General features: G+C 33.2%; 2 protein-coding genes, 1 long non-coding RNA gene and 2 pseudogenes across 4 annotated transcripts; 3 read left to right on the top strand and 2 right to left on the bottom strand.

Moving 5' to 3' along the window:
* Window positions 1-1,997: 1,997 nt before the first annotated feature.
* LOC146908645 (uncharacterized) lies at window positions 1,998-6,373 on the top strand. The gene is made up of 2 exons (XM_085725351.1): window positions 1,998-2,654; window positions 5,233-6,373. Exons 1-2 carry the CDS (start codon window positions 2,172-2,174, stop codon window positions 5,983-5,985), a joined length of 1,236 nt encoding a protein of 411 aa, XP_085581477.1. The 5' UTR covers window positions 1,998-2,171; the 3' UTR covers window positions 5,986-6,373.
* Window positions 6,374-6,784: 411 nt separating this feature from the next.
* LOC146908644 (transcription factor bHLH93-like) lies at window positions 6,785-7,469 on the bottom strand (annotated as a pseudogene).
* Window positions 7,470-16,308: 8,839 nt separating this feature from the next.
* On the top strand, window positions 16,309-17,657 carry LOC146908643 (uncharacterized). Its single transcript, XR_015019039.1, has 3 exons — window positions 16,309-16,418; window positions 16,517-16,596; window positions 17,248-17,657. It is a non-coding gene; the product is annotated as an uncharacterized LOC146908643 (long non-coding RNA).
* A 1,971-nt stretch (window positions 17,658-19,628) lies between these two features.
* LOC146908642 (phosphopantothenoylcysteine decarboxylase HAL3a-like) lies at window positions 19,629-20,707 on the top strand (annotated as a pseudogene). The gene is made up of 2 exons (XR_015019017.1): window positions 19,629-20,053; window positions 20,259-20,707. The product of XR_015019017.1 is annotated as a phosphopantothenoylcysteine decarboxylase HAL3a-like (transcript).
* Window positions 20,708-21,476: 769 nt separating this feature from the next.
* On the bottom strand, window positions 21,477-22,797 carry LOC146908641 (uncharacterized). Its single transcript, XM_085725629.1, has 3 exons — window positions 22,218-22,797; window positions 21,977-22,143; window positions 21,477-21,801 (listed from the first exon to the last, which is right to left on the bottom strand). The coding sequence occupies exons 1-3, from the start codon at window positions 22,660-22,662 to the stop codon at window positions 21,634-21,636; spliced, it is 780 nt and encodes a 259-aa protein (XP_085581755.1). The 5' UTR covers window positions 22,663-22,797; the 3' UTR covers window positions 21,477-21,633.

Here is a 22,797-nt window from a genome sequence, read left to right as displayed (position 1 = left end):
TTCCTATAAATGTTGTTTAGCCTTTTAATTTTTTGTTTTTCCTTTTCTTTTGAGCATTTGTCGCTCTTTTGTACAAAAAAAAAGTAGTAGAATTTAACATTTTTCATATGAGTAGTGCTAAACATCTAGAGAGATTATCCAACGAAATTCTCGCGAATTACTTCTTAGCCAATTAAAATTGTGTATGTCCGGAAAACATAGGGTTGTTGCTCTTATTTATTTTTTTATTAAGCGGTTAGCCAAACAATTATACAAATCCAATGGACATAAAACTTGCCAGTTCATTTGGGAAATTCCCCGGACCTATGTTTCACGTTATCTAGCATTATCATTTTCATATTTGTCACTATCCATTAATTCCTTTGTTTTATTTTTAAAATAAATTAGCTCTAGTTGAAATGTCTCTACGTGCAAAATAGAATTCTAACCATAACATAATCAAATACTTATTACATATCTCATTGCTATTTGGTCATTAACAAGAGGAGTGCTATGTCTAATCTTTCTAACACTCACTCTTTTATTAGGTGAAATTAATGTGTGTATCACACTTTGGAAATAGATCCCACATAAAGTGGTAAGTCCTACATAAGTTTCACCCAATATGAAAATGAGCGTTAGAGAGTCTTAGAAAGAGTGTTCCTAACATTTCATTAACCATTAGCATCAATGCCTTTGGTTTTGTTTGATTTGAACTATTTCAGTTGAGCCACTGCTTACAACCTTACATAAGAGAATAAAAATATGTTATCTTAGGGTAGAGGTAAGCATACCCGACTCCATAGGTGTCGTTGGTTTTTCTTTCTTTATTCGTGAAAATTTGCTAGCAATATGGTAAGGAAGTCAGGTACGCCAATAAGAGATTCGAGAAATCCAAAGTTATGTTTTCCTCATTTCTTATTAATTATTATATCTTATAAATATCTATTTTGGACTAAACCAAGGCTCAATCCTTGCATTTGAAATCAATTCACAAAGCTAAGGCCCAACGAGATGGTCAAATACATTATAGATGGCTTATATTGAGAAGATTTGCGAAACTCCAAATGAGGCGCTCATAACCAATTTGATCCCTTCAGGTATTCAAACGTTCACTCGACCCTTGCGCCATAAGGGTGTAATCGTTCAAACGCTCATATTTATGTGACCGTCTAGAAATCTATAAATAGAGCAACCCACTTTTAAAGCAGGTACATATTCCCATTTTAAGAAAAACATCAAAACACATTGAAGTCTCACTAGCTTGAAAGTTGAAGTATCTTTACGGCACACCACTCCGCATCAACTTTATAGCACCCGCTCCAGCCGTCTCTTCTGATCATATTCAAGATCACTATCAATACTTTAGATAACTCAATTTTTAAACGAAAACCAATACATAACAAACAAGTGAATGTGTTTTTTGAAGAAAAAATAGTTTTAAAAAAAAATCAAATATTAGTTATTCATTGCATATTCTGTTTAGACAAATTCAAACTTAAAATTTACTAATACTTAATTAGATAAATATAAATATTTAAAAAATGATTTAAGGATAAAATTATATTTTCACAGTAAAACTCCGTGTGTGTTTGGTTATGCGGTGGTGAGAATTGATTTTGGTTAAAAGTGAGTTTAACATAAATTGATTTGTGTTTGGATACATTAAACCAAAAGTGATTTGTATGTAAAATTGGATATTTTGTGTCAAAATTGATTTTGAGTGTGGAAATAACCAAAATGGGTTTTAACATGTAGATTAATTTTCTCATTCATTTATTTTGGTAATTTTTTTTCTCAATCATTTATTTTGGTTAATATAATTCTTAATATAACGGATTGACACATTTGGGACATTTTTCTTTTTTCGTCATCTTTGATTTTTTGGGAACTCTAGACAATGGCACTGTAGCACATAAAAAGGGTAAAGCTGTAAAATATATTGTGACTTCCATAAAATTGATTCTACCCAGACGCAAAAGCTACACATATTGGAATCGATTTTGAAAGGAAGAATCACTTTTCTAACTGGTTGCCAAACATCCTTCAAATGCTATGAAATCCCGTTTGCAGTGAAAAACACACGTTCTCATTTGCTTTGAATTCACGATATTCCCTCTCAAAAAAAACAACAAGAAGCTATTTCCTCTCTGTTCAGTAGAATCGTCAGTCCCTACCAAGTGTTTGTGAAAATGCCAACCCCGCGAAGATCACCGAGACTCCTCCTCCTCCATGAAAACAACAACCTCACAACCCCAAAACCCAAATCTTCAACCCGGTCAAGATCCAAATCACCCAATTTGAGCGATCAAGTTCCGTCACGTAGACGACGATCTCCTAGATTCTCCAACAAAAATGATGTTGTTAAAGTGAGTGAATTTGGTTACTGTGATGAGGGAGTTGTGGTTATTGAAGGTGGTAGAAAAAGGAGAAGAAGGCGCCGTGGCAGCGATGGAATTGAGGAAGGGGGGAAGAAGGAAGAGATTGAAGATGGTGAAACAGTGGAAGAGTCGAGAAAGGAAGAAGTTGAATGTGGTGTGAAAAAGAAGAGAAAGCGCGGTGGTGGTGGTGGTGAAGTTGCAGAAGGGTGGACTAAGGAACAAGAATTGGCTCTGCGAACAGCTTATTTTACTGCAAAGCCTAGTCCACATTTCTGGAAGAACGTTTCAAAACTGGTATGCTATCTCTCTGTATGTAAGATTGCAATTTTAGAACAAGAATTGATGATTTTAAGCGAAAGCAAAGTTAATTATTCATGTATGAATATTTGATCGAATTATGTGTCTAACGAGGAAGAACTAGAAAAATTATGGGAAATTGTCAAGTTATATGAGAAACTATTAATATTAAGAAGATTAATGGGTTGGTTGATCCATGCAGTCGACCATATTTAGTGTGATAAGGTTTGGTTGTTGTTGTTGATGTGTTCAATGACTTCAATAAGCTAAATTTGTTCAGTATACTATGAAATTCGTCAAGTATCAGCAAGGTTCAACACTATTAGTAAATAACTAGATAATGTGTCCTAGGTTTAAACTAGTTAGTAGTGTGTTTGTATAGAAAGGTCTTCTCAGGAGAGTCAAAACACTGGTGATGCCTTAATCTCAGAGCGGATTAGTCTGCAATTGTGAGATTTGAAATTTCTGGGTGATTAACCATTTGCTCAAAAATAATCACTCAAAGATGACGATATTGGTTTATCACGGACTTATCTTATGCCATTGTTTTGTAGTTGTTTTTCAATGTTAGGAAACGAGTACTTTTGTTTGAAATGTCATGTGAAAACAGTGCCGCCACTGCGATGCTGCACACAATGACAAGGAAGGAATTGCAGCAGGGTTTACACCGGTAGAGTCGCACATAGGGTGGTGGTCGCTGTAGAACTATCAAATCTAATTATAGTGTTTAATCCAATGGTTTTATAGAAGGCATTGCATCAGGCTTTACAGTGGTAGAGTCGCACACAGTGTAGTCGCTGTAGAACTGTTGAATCTATGAAAAATATCTGTAGTTGGAGAAGAATCTTAAGTAAAAACAGGGCCGTCTTAAATAATTTGGAGACCCCGTTATAATTTTAGAAGTTGGCCCCTGATAAAAGTCACAACAAAAGCAATTTTTTATAAAAATTACAAATAACATCCAAAAAATTTAAAAAAAAAACGTCAATTGTATGTTGCGTATTACGGTTATAATGTTTCTATTACTTAAAGTTGCAAGGTTTTTTTTAATTAAAAGCATCAATTTGATTTGGGTTAAATATATGATGGACTCACCAGAATAAAGAATAAGTTTATGGGGCCAAACAATTGACTAACATAATTATAATAAAAAAATTATAAAAAAAGTACCTAGTGGGTGTTGAACCAAAGAGCTAACGGCAAAATGCAGGATGCTATACCACTGGAGCATAGCAGCGTGCCTGTATATGTTTTAACTTTGCTAGTATATACCTAATATTTTTGGGGTTTATATTATAAAAAAAATATTATGGGCCCCTAAAATTTTGAGGCCCGGTGGCCTAGCCCAGCCTCGACGGGCTATGGGCCGGCCCTGAGTAAAAACGAAGTTAATTACTCATGTATGACTATTTTATAGAATTATGTGTCCAAATGAGGAAGACCTAGAAATACTATATGAGAAATTATTAAGAAAAACCTAGTGATTAGTGAGTTTGATAGAGATTTAATATATAACATATTGTTTATGGCTTTGTTTAATTCACGTAGTTGACTCTACTTAGTGGGATAAGACTTGGTTGTTGCTGTTGATGTGTCTAAATGACTTCAGTAAGCTAAACTTTTTTTGGCATACTATGGAACCCGTCAAGGATCAGCAAAGTTCAACACAATTGGTAAATAGCTGGATCATGTGTCCTAGATTCAAACTAGTTGGTGTTTATAGAAAGGCCGTGTCCGGTTCCGGAGAGTCAGAGCGGATTAGTCTCCAATTGTGAGATTTGAAACTTCTGAGTGATTCACCATTTGCCCTAAAGATTCACACAAAGACGATGACTTTGGTTTATCACGACCTTATCTTATGCCTTTGTTTTGTTGTTCTTTTAAATGTTAAAAAACAAATACATTGCTTGAAATGTCACTTGAAAACAGTCCAGCCGCTGCAATGTGGCACACAATGATAAAGATGGCATTGCAGCAGGGCTTACAGTGGTAGAGCTGCACAGAGTGCGGTTGCTGTAGAACTGTTGGATCTAATTATAGTGTTTGATCCAATGATTTTATAGAGGCTGCACAATGTCCAGTATGATAACTTTTGGATCTCGATGTTTGGTATGTAAACCGTTTCTAATATGTTGCTGTTATAGAGAAGCTTTCTTTGTGTTTATTTCCTAAAGGTAACTGTTAAATATAAAATATGAAACCTTAAAAAAAATAAAAAAAATAATATGAAATCTTTCATGTCTATCGAATATCGTTTTTGGAATAGTTTATTTATGATATGATATTAGAGTTTCCATGACCAAGTGATCTATCTAGGCGAGCATTTGCATTATTCAGAGGTCAAGCTTTCAATTGCATGGGGGAATATGTTAGATATAAAACCATTCATACATCTTTATGAAATGACAGAATCACTTTTACTTTTCGGATTACTGGTTAATGATCGTTATTTGTAACCATCACAAAGAAAATTGTAATAAAATTATAATTTGTTGATGGTTAATTGATTGCCAGATAAGTGCATATGTGCTAATTTGCTCTGGTCATTGAAATTGCTGTACAAAATCTGTTGCAGGTACCTGGGAAGTCTAAACAAGATTGCTTCGATAGAGTTCACCTAGACTTCCACACACCACCTCAATGTCAGCCTCGATCAAGGGCAAAGGCAATTAACTCATCACCCCTTCATCAATTCTCAATATCTGCAAGTAAACTGCTCATACCTACTGGAAAGAAGGCTGGCAAATCAAATATTCTCAAACCAAAGAGCATCGTTGCTCAGAAATCTATTGAGAATCTGCTACAGCGCCATCTTAAAGTTGATCCAAATCATAAAGGGGACATATTTTCTATTCTTGAACCCAACATTGATTTTTCTACTAATGCTATTCTGCCTAGTGAAGAACTTTGTACTCCCAAGCAACAAAAGGAAAATCAAGGGTTCCTACAACTTTGCAATGAGAGATCGTCATCATCTTCAATTCATAAGAAGTCTCTTTCTAGATTGAGTGGCTCATCAGGTGTTGCTAGTCCACCTGTGCTAAAGCAAGTAAAGAACAAGGTGCAGCATGAAAAATATGTCAATCAATTAAGATTTAGGGACCTTAGGAGAAGAGCAGCATCTACACGGGAAAACAAATCTGTAGCTGGAGAAGGAAAAGGCATTCGGAAAACTGATGTTGTTAAAGCTGCAAAAGTTGCATTGGTTTCTGAAGCTAGAGATGCTATCAATAAATTTCAGCAATCCCAAATCAATTTCATGGGTGACACTTGTAGTTCTGACGAGGACAATGACGATGACATTGGAGTTGAAGGTGAAAGTCCATAGGCTCTTCTCGAGCTAATTGACTGAAACTTGTTGAAGAATTGCATGTACACTTGTTGAAGAATTGCATGTACAGTTTCTTTTGAAGTTTTAGACATTGTAGCTTAGTCAAAATCTAGTTTTCGGAAATCCCAAGTTTTGTAGATGTAGCATTACTTGTAGTAGTTAATAAAAAGAAGCAATCCGCTTTTTTGTTGTTCCAAACTTCCATTGTAATACGGCAATGGGAATTTTTTAGATGTAATGCATTTAGATTAGGCTATAGAGCAATGATAATTGTCTTGTATCCGTCTAGGTACTTTGCTTGAAATATAGATCACAATCGGCAATATTTGCTCACTGCCGGTTTTGGAAAGAATGCAAAGAAAACCAAGTTTGAGTTTGTTGATAAGTCTTTTGGAATTTATTAGTTTTATATATTGCAGATCAAATATTTGCATGTTTGATCAGTATAACACATACAATGAGATTTTTTGAATTTTTGTTTAGTATTAAATACTCAGGTCGTTATCTAATATCCTTTAATGCAACAGAATATTGAATTTTACCAAACAACTTCAGTGATAGTTTGCAAGCATTCAATCCCAGATGATCATACTTGAATTGAATGATTGAAGAATATCAAATGGTTTTTTCCAAGATGAGGGTGTCATCCTCCTTCATGATTAGGAACTTTCATATGTTGATGGCCAAGACATTTAGTATCAAGTTCCTTGTTGAAAATGCATTGTTAGATGTCTCAAAACAGACGGTCTCAAATCCCTCGTTGATTTAAAAGTTAATCAAAATGTTCATATTACTTTCAAACTATATATATTTTATTTGGCAATTGGCCTAGTGACACCTTGCTGATCTTAGGGACAATTGACCTAAGCATGGAAAGCCTGTCATTCAAACGCTTTCTTCTTCTCCTTTCAGCCATAAGATTCTTTGAAGGCCGTCCTTCAACCCTTTTGGATTTGGCTTTTTTCTCATCACACAAACCCATGTTAAAGACTGGAGTCTCACTAACTTGTTCCTCAACTTTGCAGCCGATTTTACTTTGTTCCAAACTCTTGTTCTCACTTCCAACAAATCCAAACTCTATACTTTCTTGCTGTGGTAAAACTGGTGCTGAATCATCAACCTCAGGAACTGAGAATCATCAAGATAAGGGTATGATGATGCATCAGTTCCATAAGGACATTCAAATCTATGGTCTAATGGTGTTGAGAATGAAGCAAATGAAGGGCTTAAAGATGGATTGATGAGAAGATTTTCATCAAATGAGTCAAAGGTCCAACCATTAGGGAGTATTAACTCATTCAAACCATTGGATAAACATGTGTCTTTTCTTGGAGCTAGTAGCTCCTCAAGAAAACCAAGTTGAGAAAGTTCCATTTTTCTTTCTCTTTTCCCACTTTTGTGAACTATGAATAAACTAAAGAAAAACCAAACAGAAAAGTCTTAACAATGGGATGAAGTTGAACAAAATGGGAGGAGTTTCAAGTTTGGTTAAATAATGCTATGATAAGTAACTATGTGTACCAATGCTCAATCTAACACTTACTTTCTAACACTCTCTCTCTTACTCGATGAAATATAAGTGGGTACCACTTTTTTTGTATTGGACTCCCTCGCGGTTAAGGATTTTCTGCATTCACATAGTAGGCACATTGAAAGTCATTCTATCAAGTCGGACAATTCAATTTCATACTCGATATTATAAACTCTAAAATAAAAATTACAAGCTTCATTTTTTTGGATCGTCCAATCTTAGTCAAACAATCACCAATGTTTGGAATGTGACATTCCTCGTCGTTTGGGAATTCAAATTCCACTATTATATACTCCCTTTTCAAGAATGAGTCATGTATTACTCCGACTTTAAATATAAGAAAAAAAAGTTACACAAATTTGATATATTTGATTAAAAATTTAAATCAAATATATGTACTTTGTTTGACGTTTTTTTCCTTATATTCTCATTCTTGAAAAGGGATAATGTACATAAAAAAAATGGTACTACCATGAATCTACATAAATTTATTCCAATAAGAAGGAATTAGCGAAAAGAAAGCATTAAAGTGAATATTGATCTCTATCATCCAAGTGAAAATAAGGAATTTTTCTTTTAGAGAAGGAAGTGTCACATATGGTTTACAAGAGACCATGCTTGAAAATTGCATAAAACTCTACCAACCAAAAATAATGTCATTATCTAGAAGTAGAAAATCATGGTTTTACCTGTCCTAAGGTGAATTGCATAATATATGGTTTTTAGAACATTGATAATATGAAGTACTAGATTATGCAATCTTACAATTTCAATAATCAACTTACCAAGTATTACCTCAATGATTAATTTTCATTCTCTACTTTAGCAATCATTTAGGCTTTGTTTGGCTGGGAAAAGAAAGTTTAAGGAAAGAATGTAAGAGAAAAGATTGTAAAGGGAAAGATTGAGAGTAGAAAGTGAGAGGATTGTTTTAGTGGTTTGGTATGAGAGATAGATAGTAGAAGGAAAGAAAGATAAATAGTCATACACTACTTTTTCTTATAATTTTTGTTAAAGACCAAGTTTTGTGGTGGATTTTTTTGTTACATAACCCATTATTATTTAGCAGAGATGTTTTTTTATGTGTTAACCTTTTGATTTTCATTGAAGGAGTCCTAATAATATGAAGTTTGGGCGTAAAGTAATTAAAGTCTAGAAAAAAATTAGTAAAGGTCGTGTTGCCATCACATCAACACAATTTTAATTATAAACCCTAAAAATGATCTTAATAAAGTACATATAAGTTGTATAGAAGTAAAAAATTACAACTTCATGGAAAACACTAATTACATCACTAATAAATAAACAAAATTAGGTCTCAAAACATAACTCAAAAAACTACATGAGATGAAGTTATTCCCAACTTCCCGCACCTTGAGTTAATAATCTCCTAGCAAATTTGATAAATGCAGCAAACCATTGGAGTAAATGCTATTCCGAGATGCACCAAAACCATGTCACAAATTCTCTCCATTTAGCAGCATTAAGAGTGATACCTGAATAAACTATGGAACACGCACCAAAACCATATGCCACAAATTCTTACTCTTCTTGTTATCAATGAGACAAACCTCACACCATGAAGTAAACACATATCTTTGCCATATTCTACTCAAGCTCAACAAAAAATAATACAACATATTTATTCTCTCAAATAAGAAGAAACAAACAACTTCTTATAACATGGATAACACTTAACAATATTAGAGTTAGAAATTCAGAAGTAGAAACTCTACATGATTAATAAGCTCCATGTGCATAAACACTTCATGTACCTATTGAAATGAGTCATACATACAAAATAATGTAGTATTTTGTTTTAGTTCGACAAAAGAAAAAACATAAATTCATTCTTAATTATTGATACACAAATGATGAATATGATAGACTTTTGTATATATCAACTTCTAGGCTTGATACTAACCAATCCAAGTAAGCAAAATTGCATATGCAATCCATCATGTTTTCACCCTCCATCATAGGAGTATGGTGGGCATTAATTCATCAAAAGGAATGCTAAAATTATATAAAAAAAGTCACTGCACCACTTAAAAAGATTCCCAACATATAAACTACGAAATTGATGCATCCTTTAACCATCGATAGAATCACCACACCGTTGATATAGTTTCATTTGCTCCAACAATTTTACTCGTTTACACCAAGTACTCATGGCATATCTAGCTACTGCGATAAAAGATGAAAGTAATTCAGCAAATCTTCACACAATTACACATCATTGAATAGAACCAAACCCTATCATGCACTTTATTTGCTTCATGCGTCTACACTCGATGTTAAGAGAGAAAAAATAGCCTTGGTCCCTTTTAACTTGTTAGCCTCCTCACAATCAATCCACCAACAATTCTATTGTATTTGTTTGAAGAAAGCTATTTAACTTGACATGAAAAAAATTAAAAAGTAAAAACAAAATAACAAAACATAACAAAAAACCGACAACTTATAGAAAAGAATGAACTTTTTTTTTCTTTCTATAAGCAATGACTAACCAAGAAATATCATCTAATTGATGTGTTATAATTGTTTATAATCCAAGAACTTGGATGATGCAATCGAAGCAAACTATTAATCATAGTTTTTAGCATGTTACTCATGCTAATTAGCTATGTTCAATCTAATCTTATACGTCAAATATTATCTTTTTTACATTTGAAACAAATAACTGCACACTGTTGCTATCATTTTCACACTTGAGTCAGACCAAACAAAATAAATAAAAAACACGGTTTAACAGAAGAATTAGAAAGGAAAAGAAAATTGACAGAAGGTAAAAAAATAGACAAAGGAGCGATGTTATTAAAATTTCAGTTTTCAACTTCTCTTTTCTCCTATTTTCCATTTTGCTCTTACTTTTCCTTCATTAACTTTAGTCATTGATTGAGTCGAAAATCCTACATAAAATGCTTTGGAAATGAAATCAAACGATAGTAAAGAAACAAAGAATAAAATGTTAGCATAATAGAGAACACAAACATTTTGAACCCATGTTTGACCCCTGCTAAAAAAATGAAACATATAAATTTTGAAATTTCTTTTCTATTTATGTTTTGAATTTTTGTCAAAAAAAATGTATGTTTTGAATTATTTTTTTTTGTAATAGATTTGTTTTCTTGCTAAAATTTTTTTTTTTTACTGTTATTCCTTCAAATAACAATACTTACAATAGATGATACATTCAAGGGTTAATTATGTTTCTAGTCCCTATAAAATAGCGACCTTGTAAGTTTAGTCCTTACTTAATTTTAATAGCATTTTTAGTCCTTATAAAAAAAAAATTTACTTATAATTTTAGTCCCTGCTAAAACAAAGTTTGATTAATTATCCTTAAACTCTTAAATTTTTGAACGGTTTTTTTGAGACAAGATTAGAACACTATGAAAGGTTCGTTTACTAAAATTTAGAATTTTCAGACATGAAATGAATTAAATATGAATTTTTTAAAACGACAAAAGTTAAAGATAAAAAGTAATAAAATCTGGATGTAGAAATCAAATTTTGCGATAATTTTTTGCGGAGGAACTTTTAGTAATGTTCTAAACATGTCTGCAAAAAATTGTTCAAAAATTTAAGAGTTTAAGCATAAATTAAACAAATTTGAATTGAGTAGGGACTAATACTCAGGGCAAAAAAACAAAATTAGGGACTAAAAATGCTATTAAAATTAAGTAAGGACTAAACTTACAAGGTCGCTATTTTATAGGGACTAGAAACATAATTAACCCTACATTCAAAGTTATTACCATTCCATCAGAATTTGCCACAGTCGTCGTCATTTGCATGCTTTTTGTCTAGATGATTGTCGCATTTTCTTCCTCTTCAGTTTCAACTTACCCTTCTCTATTTCGAATTCATCCTCGTTGATTGTCATTTGGTTACTCTGTCTCCGAAGGAATCACCTATTGATAACTCACTGACACAATGTATATCTATTCAATTTCATATACAAACTATGATGCATGAAAATCACCACTCAAAATAAATATGAAAACATGAAAGGTCATGAATTTAAATTTTAAAGAATGTGATTAGATTTGGAAAAGGGTAGATTAGTAACTATGCTAGTATATTATTATTTGTAGTTATAGGAGATGGGAGAAGATTGAAAAATAGGAGTTTACTAGTATAGTGACCCGTGCCAAGCACGGAAAATAAAAAACTTTTTTGATCAAATGTATAGATTTTATATTATGTTATCTTAAAGTTATAAGTGTGGTTATAATTTAAATTTGATATGGAAAAAAATATCATCTTGATTTTGTTAATTTTGTATATATTTTAAAATATCTAAACATTGCACATAACGATTAAAGTATTTGGATTTATACTTATACTAATTATTTGTAGTATAAGATGCAATCATTGTTAAACTTAGCATATGTAATATTTTGGCAAAAATACGTTGACGTACTGTATATTATTATTTGTTGACATAATGTATTTTACTAATCATAAAAACTAAAAAATTTGTATTTTTTTATATAATAGTCAGTGTCAGATGTATACACTAGATTGTGAATGCAAACGTTAAATTTTTTATGGGTGTGTATAAATATAGTTTGGACTACAGAAACGCTGATTGTTATTTGTTTTTATTTTTTTACAAAACCAATGGTCTAATGTAAATATTGTATTTTAGGGTAACAACGATGTAAAAAAAAAAAAAAGGTTCCGCATATTGTTATACCTGAAAAGTGCATCAATTAAAAGTCAATGGCAGAAGGATCTGCTTATATAGAAATTGCATGTTCTGTAATGACCAGTACGCCTTACAAAGAAATTAAAAAAAAACGACTTCCAAACAATACGCAACTTTAGTTTTCTAAATTATAGCAACAACAATTCTAAAACATAACCAATGATCATACTTTTTGAAAAACTTCACGATACACAACATTTGTGGTTCCTTGCAAACATTATTATCTTAATCCAAGATGAGCAGCTTCAAACCTTTTCTAGAAGTAACTCGAGAGACAGCGACATAGAGTTGTCCATGCGTGAACACAGGCTTAGGAAGATAAACTCCCACTCGAGATAAAGATTGACCCTGACTTTTATTTATTGTCATTGCAAAACAAAGCGTCAATGGAAATTGCATACGCCTGAATTTGAAGGGTACACTCGGAATAAGATTCATCCTAGGAATGAATACCCTGGTACCTGCCCTTTTTCCTGTAATTACGGTAGCAGCTATCGTGCTCTTCCCTAGATGTGTAACTACCAGCCTTGTACCATTACACAGTCCATTGGCCTGATCGATGTTTCTCATCAGCATAACTGGACATCTCTTCCTTAGTTTCAACCGGTGATTTGGAATTCCAGAGCTCTTAATACCAGTAAGAAATTCCGTTGTGAACCACTCGCTTTGGACATTAGAATTTTCTCCCGATCGACAAACATAATCAGAGCTTAAATATTCTTTCTCTTCACCTGGAATTAGTGACATTATATATTCGTTAACATGCTCAACTGAATCAAGCGTTAGTGCGAGTATTCCCCTTTCTTGGAAAAATAGCGGGTCACCAAGGTTATCATTCAAATCGGGATACACAAAGTCTATAAGTGACATCAACGGATTTGTTGTGTCCGATATGAGCAAATCTTCAGGAATTTCTACCTTCATTTCACCATTCTCATCCAAAGCGTCGTCGTCTCCAATTGAGAGTATCCATTTGCCAAAATTAGCAATTTCTTATTGCTCTGCAGGTACCGAAGATGCACCCAATCTCATATTAACAGTAAGCCTCAACACATTACAATAAGCCCATATCTTTGATGAATTGATTGAGGCATCAACAATATCTTGCATCGATCCTTTTCGGACAAAAGGCAATATCTGCCTGAAATCACCACCTAAAACTACTTTCATTCCACCAAAAGGTCTAAACTCATTTAGGGATCATTCTTGGACATGATATCACGCATTGATCAGTCAACTGCCTCAAAACACCATATGTGCATCATTGGAGCCTCATCCCAAATTATCAACTTTGCAGCACGCACCAGGTCTGCCCTAGGACTATCCTTTTCCATCGTAAGAGATGATGCATCATTAATCTCAATAGGGACTGTCAGCGTCAAGTGCGCAGTTCTTCCACCTGGTAATAGAAGAGCCGTTATACCGCTGGATGCAGCATTCAATACAATTAACCCCTTCAATCTAACAGCAGCCGACAATGTTTTTCATATAAAGGTTTTTCCAGTACCACCGTAACCATATAAGAAAAAGAAACCACCGTCATCAGAACCAACAGACTCCATGATCTTGTAAATAATAAAAATACTACTTAACACAACCATACTAATTAATTACCTCATATAGATACGTGAATATGTGCTACAGAATTAGTAAATATACGGGTCTTACACTATAGTATGATACCCGTGCAAAGCACGGGAAATTAACACTCTCAAAATTTTAATAAAAAAATATTATTTTGAATTAAATTGAAAATTAATTTATATAAAAAAAAGAATATGTGTCACACAAAATTAGTTTATATTTAATTTATTTGACATATATGTCAGCGTAATTTTAAAGTAAATTGTAATATTGTAAGAAAAAAATATTTTTTTGTAGTTGTACCAAAAATATTATATAGTTGTATTAATGTATGCTAATGAAGGATGACTCAGTTGGTAAGGAGTTAGCTCACCAGCAAGGTTATGCGTCTAACTCCCGCTATAAGTGTGAGGACTTTTTTGGTGGGTGATCTGTAAGTGCATATATAAGTGTTCTTTAAGCGTTGAGTCATTCCCTGTCCCTGGTGAGCCACTGAAGCCTAACTCACATAAACTAATATGTAGAAGAAAAAAAAGGTATGCAAAATTTATAAAGGTCATCAACTTTAAATATAAGCAAATCATCAGGAATTCATATCTTGCTATCACCATTTTCATCAGCATCGACCTCACCGTCTACAATTGAAAGTATCCATTTGACAAAATTTGCGATTTGTGGTTAAGGTTGTCATGTGTAGGACCATCATTTGTTTTTTTTGCATTTGTGTTCCATACAACCATTCTAAATCGTTCATTGTATCCTCATTTATTATAGCTCACCTCCAGTACGGGGTGTGTGCTCGAGCTTTCCAATAGAATATCCATGTTTACATGACTATCATCATTTACCTTCCTTCACATATATGAATCTTGATATGAATCTTGATGGAAATTCAATATATGTTATGTCTCAACCCTCTTCATATTGACGATTTACACAAAATCAAGCAAGAAACCTAGTATACACTTCTTCATTATACCTCAAACCTAAATTGATGTCAGTATTATCTCCAAATAAAACATTTTTTTCATTATGCAAATGATATATCAACTTAAGGACATGAGGCCATTTATGGTGCATATCAAAAGCAAATATTCTCCAAATAGCCTCTTAAGGGAAAAGATATCGACAATCATAATACTACTTTATTATTTCATCTACGTGATTAAATATGTCATGATTTTCGCCATCCTTTGACACATGCATTGTCTCCCTAGTAGGACCTTTCTTCACATACTTAAAAAGGTACATGATGGAGTTAGACTTGTTACAATATTTCACGTTAACATGACCTCCGTGCCAAATCATAAGATGTTTACTATATGAGCCGAAAAAACAATTATCGAATTTTATACTTTGTGTTCTCAATATGTATCCCAAAATCACAACGTTTATATTTGGGTTAACCCTCTTAGTCAGTCATGTTAGTTTCTTTAAAATTCTTATGATAGTATTTTGATCACTTACCATCTTTCATGCAAGGAGATTTATGCCTATAAAAACCACACGACCCATGCATCTTGTACGAAGAAACAACACCACAAAATCGAAGGTTGTCCTGATAAGCACCATAGGCTATTTTAACTTCCTTGTAGATCTACTGGTATGCCTATTTTGCTTACTTTCGAAATAATTCGAAAGCAATACTTTGTTTGTATTAGTTAGCTGACTTGATTGTTTGAATGCTATGTTGGGCTTACGGTGCGGCACCTCACCCAAGGTCCCTCCCTCGGCCTAAAATCTACACTCTGCGCGCCTTACCTTCTGGCATCTACTTGATTTTTAAACCTGTTAGGTTCCGTATAAGTTATAAGCATTACATTTCAGATATACCGGAAAGAATCTCAAATACATTCATGTAAATGTTTATATATTAGCACAAACAAAGATCACATACTTACCTTTCTGAAAAGTAATTATAACGACCAATGTTCTGATTTTTGAGGCGCTATTAAGATATCTTTCCTTTTCAGACATTTCTATACTCAATAATAGTTGATTTTATATGTCTTTAGTTGGAAGGGAATCTTGAATTTCACAAGAAATTTCTGCACTGCTAAGTGGTTGAGCTTAGACACCCTGTTGAGAATGAGGTCTAGGCTCCCCTACAAACATAACTTACTAACATTTGCCTATAATATAAAAAATTATCCTCTGTCTCATCTTAAGTGTGGTTTAAGGTTATGCGCACTGCTTAAGAAAACATTTAATGCACTAATTTCTATGATAAAATAAGCTTCATTCACTCTAGTCTAGTACCCTTACAAAATGATAATTAATGCATTATTGGTATTTTAAAATGACCGATAACATGAGACAAACAGATATTTCAAACGTGAGAGTTTTAAACATCAGTGCATCTTAGTTAATCATAGGAATTACCTATTTTTTATTTCCTTTTACATTTCTTTGTTTAGCCTATATATGTCTTGTTTGAACAGTTGAATAAAAGTAGAGAAAAAAATAATTTCTCCATGCTCTGATCATAGTTTTGTCTCACTGTTTAGTATCCTGATCCGAAGACTCGATCCATCATTATACCAGCAGCAGTTTCCTTTACATTGAGCCTCCTGGCATCTGTTTTTGCATTTTTCCTTGGTATAAACTATAAAACAGAACTGATTTTTTTTCTTCTCTTGTTATAGTATTGTTCCTTCTTTGAATGTTAAATGAATGCTTACTCATATTGTTTGCAGCTATCAGAGAGTATATGGCGCTGTATGCTCTTCTTGAGTTTGGACTTGTGTATGTAACTTTGCGACTGTTCTATACTTTGGTGAGTTAGCATGCTGAGATTTCTTGTTATAAATCACATGCCTACTAACGGTAACAACTCCTGCCTTAGTCAATCTCCTAAATTGGTGCTAATTGCTTCTTGCAACGTTGCTTGTATCTACTATATGCATTAATCTTCCTATGCCTTTCCTTGGAGTGGAAGCATTGTGTCATTGTTTTAGACGAGAAAACATATATGGTTTGACTATGGAGATGCTAACATGTTGTCTACAATCTAATACTCACATTTACCAATTTTATTTAAGGTTAAATATGTTTTTAGTCCCTATAAAAAATTGAACAAATTTTAGTCACTCAATAAAAACAGGGTGCTTGTAGTTCCTACAGCAAGTCTAACAATGAACAGATTTATATAGGAACTAAACTTGAAATATCTATAATTTTAAATTGAGTAAAAACATATCCAACCATTTTATTTAACTCACACATATAGTGATTAGTCCCTTACTCCTTTGTATATTATGGCTCGACAACAATGATAGATTTAGTAAATCATAACCACAATAACATTATTGGCATCCTATTTGAAACAAATGCAATTAGTTCTAAATACTTCATCTTTTGAGTATTAATTTGACTGTCTTCTTTAAGTGTACCCTTGATGTGCTAATGCTTTGTGACTTTGTTGCAGTTGCATTTGGCGCCAATTTACTCCGTACCACTTTCATCAGTCTTAGGTTTTGGAATTGCTATGGGAATCAACTATATGTATATCAGGCATGCAAATCGGAGACTTCAGGTCTCTACTGATGATATCCCAGTATGAATCTCCTCTGAAAGAAAACCCAATTTCTATGTATATTTCATTTTAGTGCTTAGTTGTTAACCATGTTCAAATTGATTGAGCTTGGATTTTTTTTTTGTAGAATAGACTACTTTCATTGATGTTGTAGAAACTAGAAACAATGACCATTAGTTTATAATTTCATAGGCTAAGAAGAACCATATATTTGGGATAGTTTTACCGGAGAAGAAAGGCTCTAATGTCGGTTAATTCATCCGTTGTTAACTAAATATAGTCTACGCATGTGTTTGGTTTCATTTCTTTTTGCGGCCACCACACATCTAGTGTCCCATTTGCTGCGAAAACAAGAAGCTAATAGTAGCTTTTAAAAAAACGTCTGTCTAGCCTCATCTGCACCGCGGTTCCAAACAAGAACAGTAGCTACTAGCTAAGAATAGTTTTTTCCCCCTCATTTTTTTTTTTTTTGAAAGAAAAGAAGAGATGGGTTTCCCATTCTTGCGAACGCTTTTCATGCTATATTTTATGTTACGATATATTTTATTTGAACAACAAAGACAACACATCCATATAAATTAAACGCATTGTCTCCACTTCAAATTCTCTAAGATCAAAACATATCTCAAATAAAGGGAAGAGAAATTTTTTCTATTGCCTTAGCTATCAACCACAGATCTCTTTTCTTTCATACATACACCAAATGATAGGTGTCACAATCAACTACACACCAAAACAAATTGATTTCATCACAAATCATAAAACATCAAGTCCCTATTAAAAGGAAACTAGTTATATGTTCATAATCATAATCATGCAACATGTTTTGCGAGCCAAAGGGATAAAGGATAATAAAATTGTTTGCTTGTAGATAACGCAAAAATGAACCTTCTGGAATTTATTGCCAGCTAAACAGAAAGAAAAAAAACACAGAAATAAATTATTTGCCATAATTCCTCATCACTTGCAACCACATTGGCTTGTGTTATCTCATGTAAAGTAGCTTACACTCCAAACTACATGAAGCACAGTGACTAGTGACTGAATCTTTGAGAAATAAGAGCATTAGAAAAAATGTGTGATGTTGCCTTCAGACCATTTAAGCATCCAAGACAAGTCACCTTGATGCATTCGTACACACTTTATTTTCAAATATTCATTCAACACTTTTATGTTTTTTTATAATGCATTCAACACTTATTTTTTTCTCTATCTTTCTTCGTATCACATCATCAATTTAATACATCTATGGTATCACTCTCTTTATCTCTCTCAAGACTTATATACATCTAGGTGTGTCTGCAAAACATTTTCCATAAATAAGACATGCATGGTTATTACATCAATACTTGATACAATCAATTTATTAAAATTAACATCATTTACTATATTTATTAAATATATGTGAAATGAACAAATGTGTCATTCATTATGGTCTTGTCATGTGAAGAAAAAAAGAGAATAGAGTATGGGTAGTGTATTAGAAAAAGTAGGAGTGCTAATATGAATTGCTTGGAATTAATGAAAGGTCCAACATAAGGCTATAAAAAGCCGCTGTTTCATGGGTTCTTCTAAGAAAATTCTAAAAGCTTGCTTGAGTCTCAACTTGGTGTGTCTATGTTCTTCTGATTCTGAAGGTTAAGAGAAAGAGCTAAAAATCACAATCACAAGGTTATGATATTTTCATTCTTTTTGGTTTTTTGTTGACGAGTTTTCCAATCATGGTTAAAATCTCAAAACCGTTTCTTTTATAGAAATTTATAATATTTTCCAATCATGGTTCTTGTGGCTCAAGATTCAACTCTACTGTGTTAGTATTTATTTCTGTTTGATTCAGCTATCTTCTATAATATGAATTGATTTTCTTTTAGTCCAAACATATCACAAACAGAATTTCTTGATCATCAGAAATGACTCAATATTTGTTTGATATGTAAGAAATGATTTATGCATTGATAAATTTATGAGATGAGATTTTGATTGTGAATCCTTGAAAAGAATGAATCTTGTTCTTGATATATTTTTTTTATGTACTCCCTTTTGTATAATAAATATGTTTCCTTTGATCTTGATGCTCTAAGGTCATAGTTTATTCCATTTTATTCTCAGGACAATTATTTAATGTTCAATACTCAATAAGATAATTACAGTTTTTTATCTGAACCGTATGTATATTAAAGAACTTGTGACAGTTGATTTTGTCATATATGTTGCATTGCATTCATGTGGATACTAACAGATTTCGGGCATGATGCTACAGGCATAAGGTCTTTTGAGCTACGTATGATATAAGAACTAGGATAAAAGACATTGTTAAAATATCTTGGTGATGATGGCGAACTCAGACTCAAAAAGTGCAATTGGAAAGTCTATGACAAAATTTGGACATGTTAATGCTCAGAGGAAGCCTCGTATTCTACTTGGTTGTTGTGGAAGTGTAGCTGCTATGAAATTTGGACTTGTTTTTAATGCTTTTTCAGAATGGGCAGAAGTAAGAGCAGTTGTTACAGAAACATCTTTGCAATTTCTTGTTCATGAGAAAGCAGAATCATTGTTCACACACAGGCATGACATATATAAAGACGATTCTGAGTGGAAAAGTTGGAAAAAGATAGGTGATTCTGTGCTTCACATTGAGCTTGCTAATTGGGCTGATATCATGGTCATTGCTCCCTTATCAGCACATACTGCTGCCAAGGTAACTAACTATATACTATTTCGCAAACTTGTATGGTGCATTGATGAATTAAAGGGTTTCAGTACTATTTTAATACGCTATTGACAAATGAAAATTTGGTAGAATTCAAAATCCATTTTTGTCAATTTCATTAGACTGAAAATATTTCAAATACATTAACAATGGCCATATCTTAACTATTAAAGACATCTTGTTTGTGTTGTAGATTGCTGGAGGGTTGTGTGACAATCTGTTGACAAGTATTGTTAGAGCATGGGACTACGAGAAGCCGATGTTTGTTGCACCATCAATGGATGCTTGTATATATGTGGAGAAACCCTTTCACAGAACAGAACTTCATGAGCATTGAAGAGCTTGGTGTTACTCTTATCCCACCTGTGGAACACAGGCCAACTAATATGAGAGAAATGGCTGATCCTTCGACCATTTCTTCGACCGTCAAAAACTTTTATGTTTCAAAGCTTCTGAAAGAAAATAAAGTTGGTGAGGCTTAGGAAGAATGTTTCAAACGACTGTGAAAAACAGAAGAATATCATTGTCTTCTAGAGTGTTGCTTTGGACAGATGCATGTTCTTGATCTCATGCACACATTGGAATATGTTCATGCAGAGTTATTTGATGTGAAATTAAAAATGAGTGTTGTACTTTGTAACATGCACTTGACCTCTTTTACTAGTTCTCTCTTTTGGTTTGCTTAGGATTTTTTTTTATAACATAGGTAAAACATTGATCTAAATATATACATATAAAAATAACTTCAGTTTAATTTTAGAAATATCATTGAAACCTCCACTCCTCTCCATTCTTAGCTTTTGAAGTTTGTACTATCAAGCTTGTTCATGATAAGGTGTAGTACACTACACCCTTTCTTGTTCTTCAGTTGTTTTCGTGGTTTTATCCTTTTTTAAAGATGTCTCTAATAGTTTTGTATGATGTGACTTGAGGCTTTAGAAGCTTTTTTATGGCTTTTGAACTGATCTTTTTTAGCTAAATACGCTTCTAAAAATGCAAATTTTCTCTTTAAAAAAAAAAACCAGCCTGGCCTAATGGCGAGGTCGACCTGACCTATTCCTATGCCTAACGATATGTTCTTTTTTTAGTTATAAGTGTTTTGATTTATGCCTGCCTGCCACTTAACATCACCCTTTTTTTTCTTTCTAAACACACCACCTTTTTTCTTTGTTTTGAAAATTTGGAGTTATTTAATGTTCCAAAATTATAGTTCCTGAGGAATGGAGTGGTCTTAATAGCAACACATAAGAAATTTGTTTTAGCTTGAATACAACTTATTTTTTTCACCAAGCGTGCTCCAACAAGCATTCGACCAGTTCTCTGCATTTGAATATCTCTAAGCAAATAATATTCAGAGATTCGTCTATAATTCAGATTAGACAGTACAAACAAGTAATAATAAACCAAAATATCTCAAAATTCAGCATTTTGTCCATGCCATTAGAAAATCACAAGAGAAATGAGTCAAACATCAGCCCAAGACATTCTATCAAAATTGAATAAGAACTTAGTATAGTTGTAATCAAAATTGAATAGCAAACATTCTATCATAAAAGAATTATCTTGATTCACTTCTCAACGTGGCCCTTCGTCGTGATCGTCATTGTTGCATGGTCTTTATCTGTTTCTATATGAGCATGGGCTATTGTCTCATCGACTTCTGCTTGCTTCTTGAAATCAGTTTCCTTCATCCCGCTTATTTTAAGCTGGCCAAGTCTCTCAACTTCCACGTCAGCCTTCATAGAAAGAACAAAATAATGAGTTGGTTAAAACATTAACCTGCTAGCATGTTAAAAGAAACCTAAGAAAAGATCAGTGTATGGTTACATGAAACCAAGCAATGCATGTCCAGAACATGCCTGCCTAGAACATGAACCCATATGCAATTAAAGGATCTGACATGGATTATACCTTCAGCTTGCGAGCAAAATAATCATCCAATCTAGAACTAATCTTCTTGAGAGAATCACGTTCGAATCCAAAACGACTCAATCCAGAAAAAATCTTCTCGCGAGAAGAATAACGATCATCCGATCTAGAAATAATCTTCTTCAACTTCTCTGTCATCAAAGAAGGATCTACACCAACAAAGAAGTTAAAAAAAAAATTAAAAAATAAAAAATAAAAAAATAAAAAAAACTAGATTATCTACCTTGAACACAGGGGTAATAAGGGTGTTGTTGACGGAATTCAATCGCAGCTTCCTCAAGCACCTTCTCCACAAAGGTGGAATCTTCAAGTCGAGAAACCAATTTAAGGATCAGGCCGATATCCTTCGCAGATAGAAACCAATTACCAAAGATTTCAGCAGCGGAATCCTCATCCTCGGATTCAGATTCGGAATTATCGGATTCAGATTCGGAATTCTCATATAAGTCGAGATCTTGGGTTAGGGTTGGGTAAAGAAGTTGACAAAGCTTGACCAATTCATCAAGGCGAGCGTTAACCAAAGGTTTTGAATGGAGAAGTTTTTGTTCTTTTTTGCTGATTTTATCTCCCATAAGTTGCGATGCTTCTATGGATTTGATTAGGTCATATTTCATACGGAGTTTTTTGATGCGATTGAAGATACTGACGATAGATTGTGAAACATCCATTATCAAAGGAACACCGAATGGGTTTGGGTGGAAAATTGTACTGTCGCCGGTGAGGAATGTTCGTCGGGAGCGAGTGTGTGTGAGAGAATCCGTGATATGGAATATTTTGTTTGTGATTTTATATTTGAGACTGGC

The sequence above is a fragment of the Medicago sativa genome, chromosome 7 (genome assembly GCF_051527215.1).
Source record: "Medicago sativa cultivar Bolivia chromosome 7, Bolivia_mono, whole genome shotgun sequence".
NCBI classification, from domain to species: Eukaryota; Viridiplantae; Streptophyta; class Magnoliopsida; order Fabales; family Fabaceae; genus Medicago; species Medicago sativa.
This window is presented reverse-complemented; position numbering and strand designations above follow the sequence as displayed.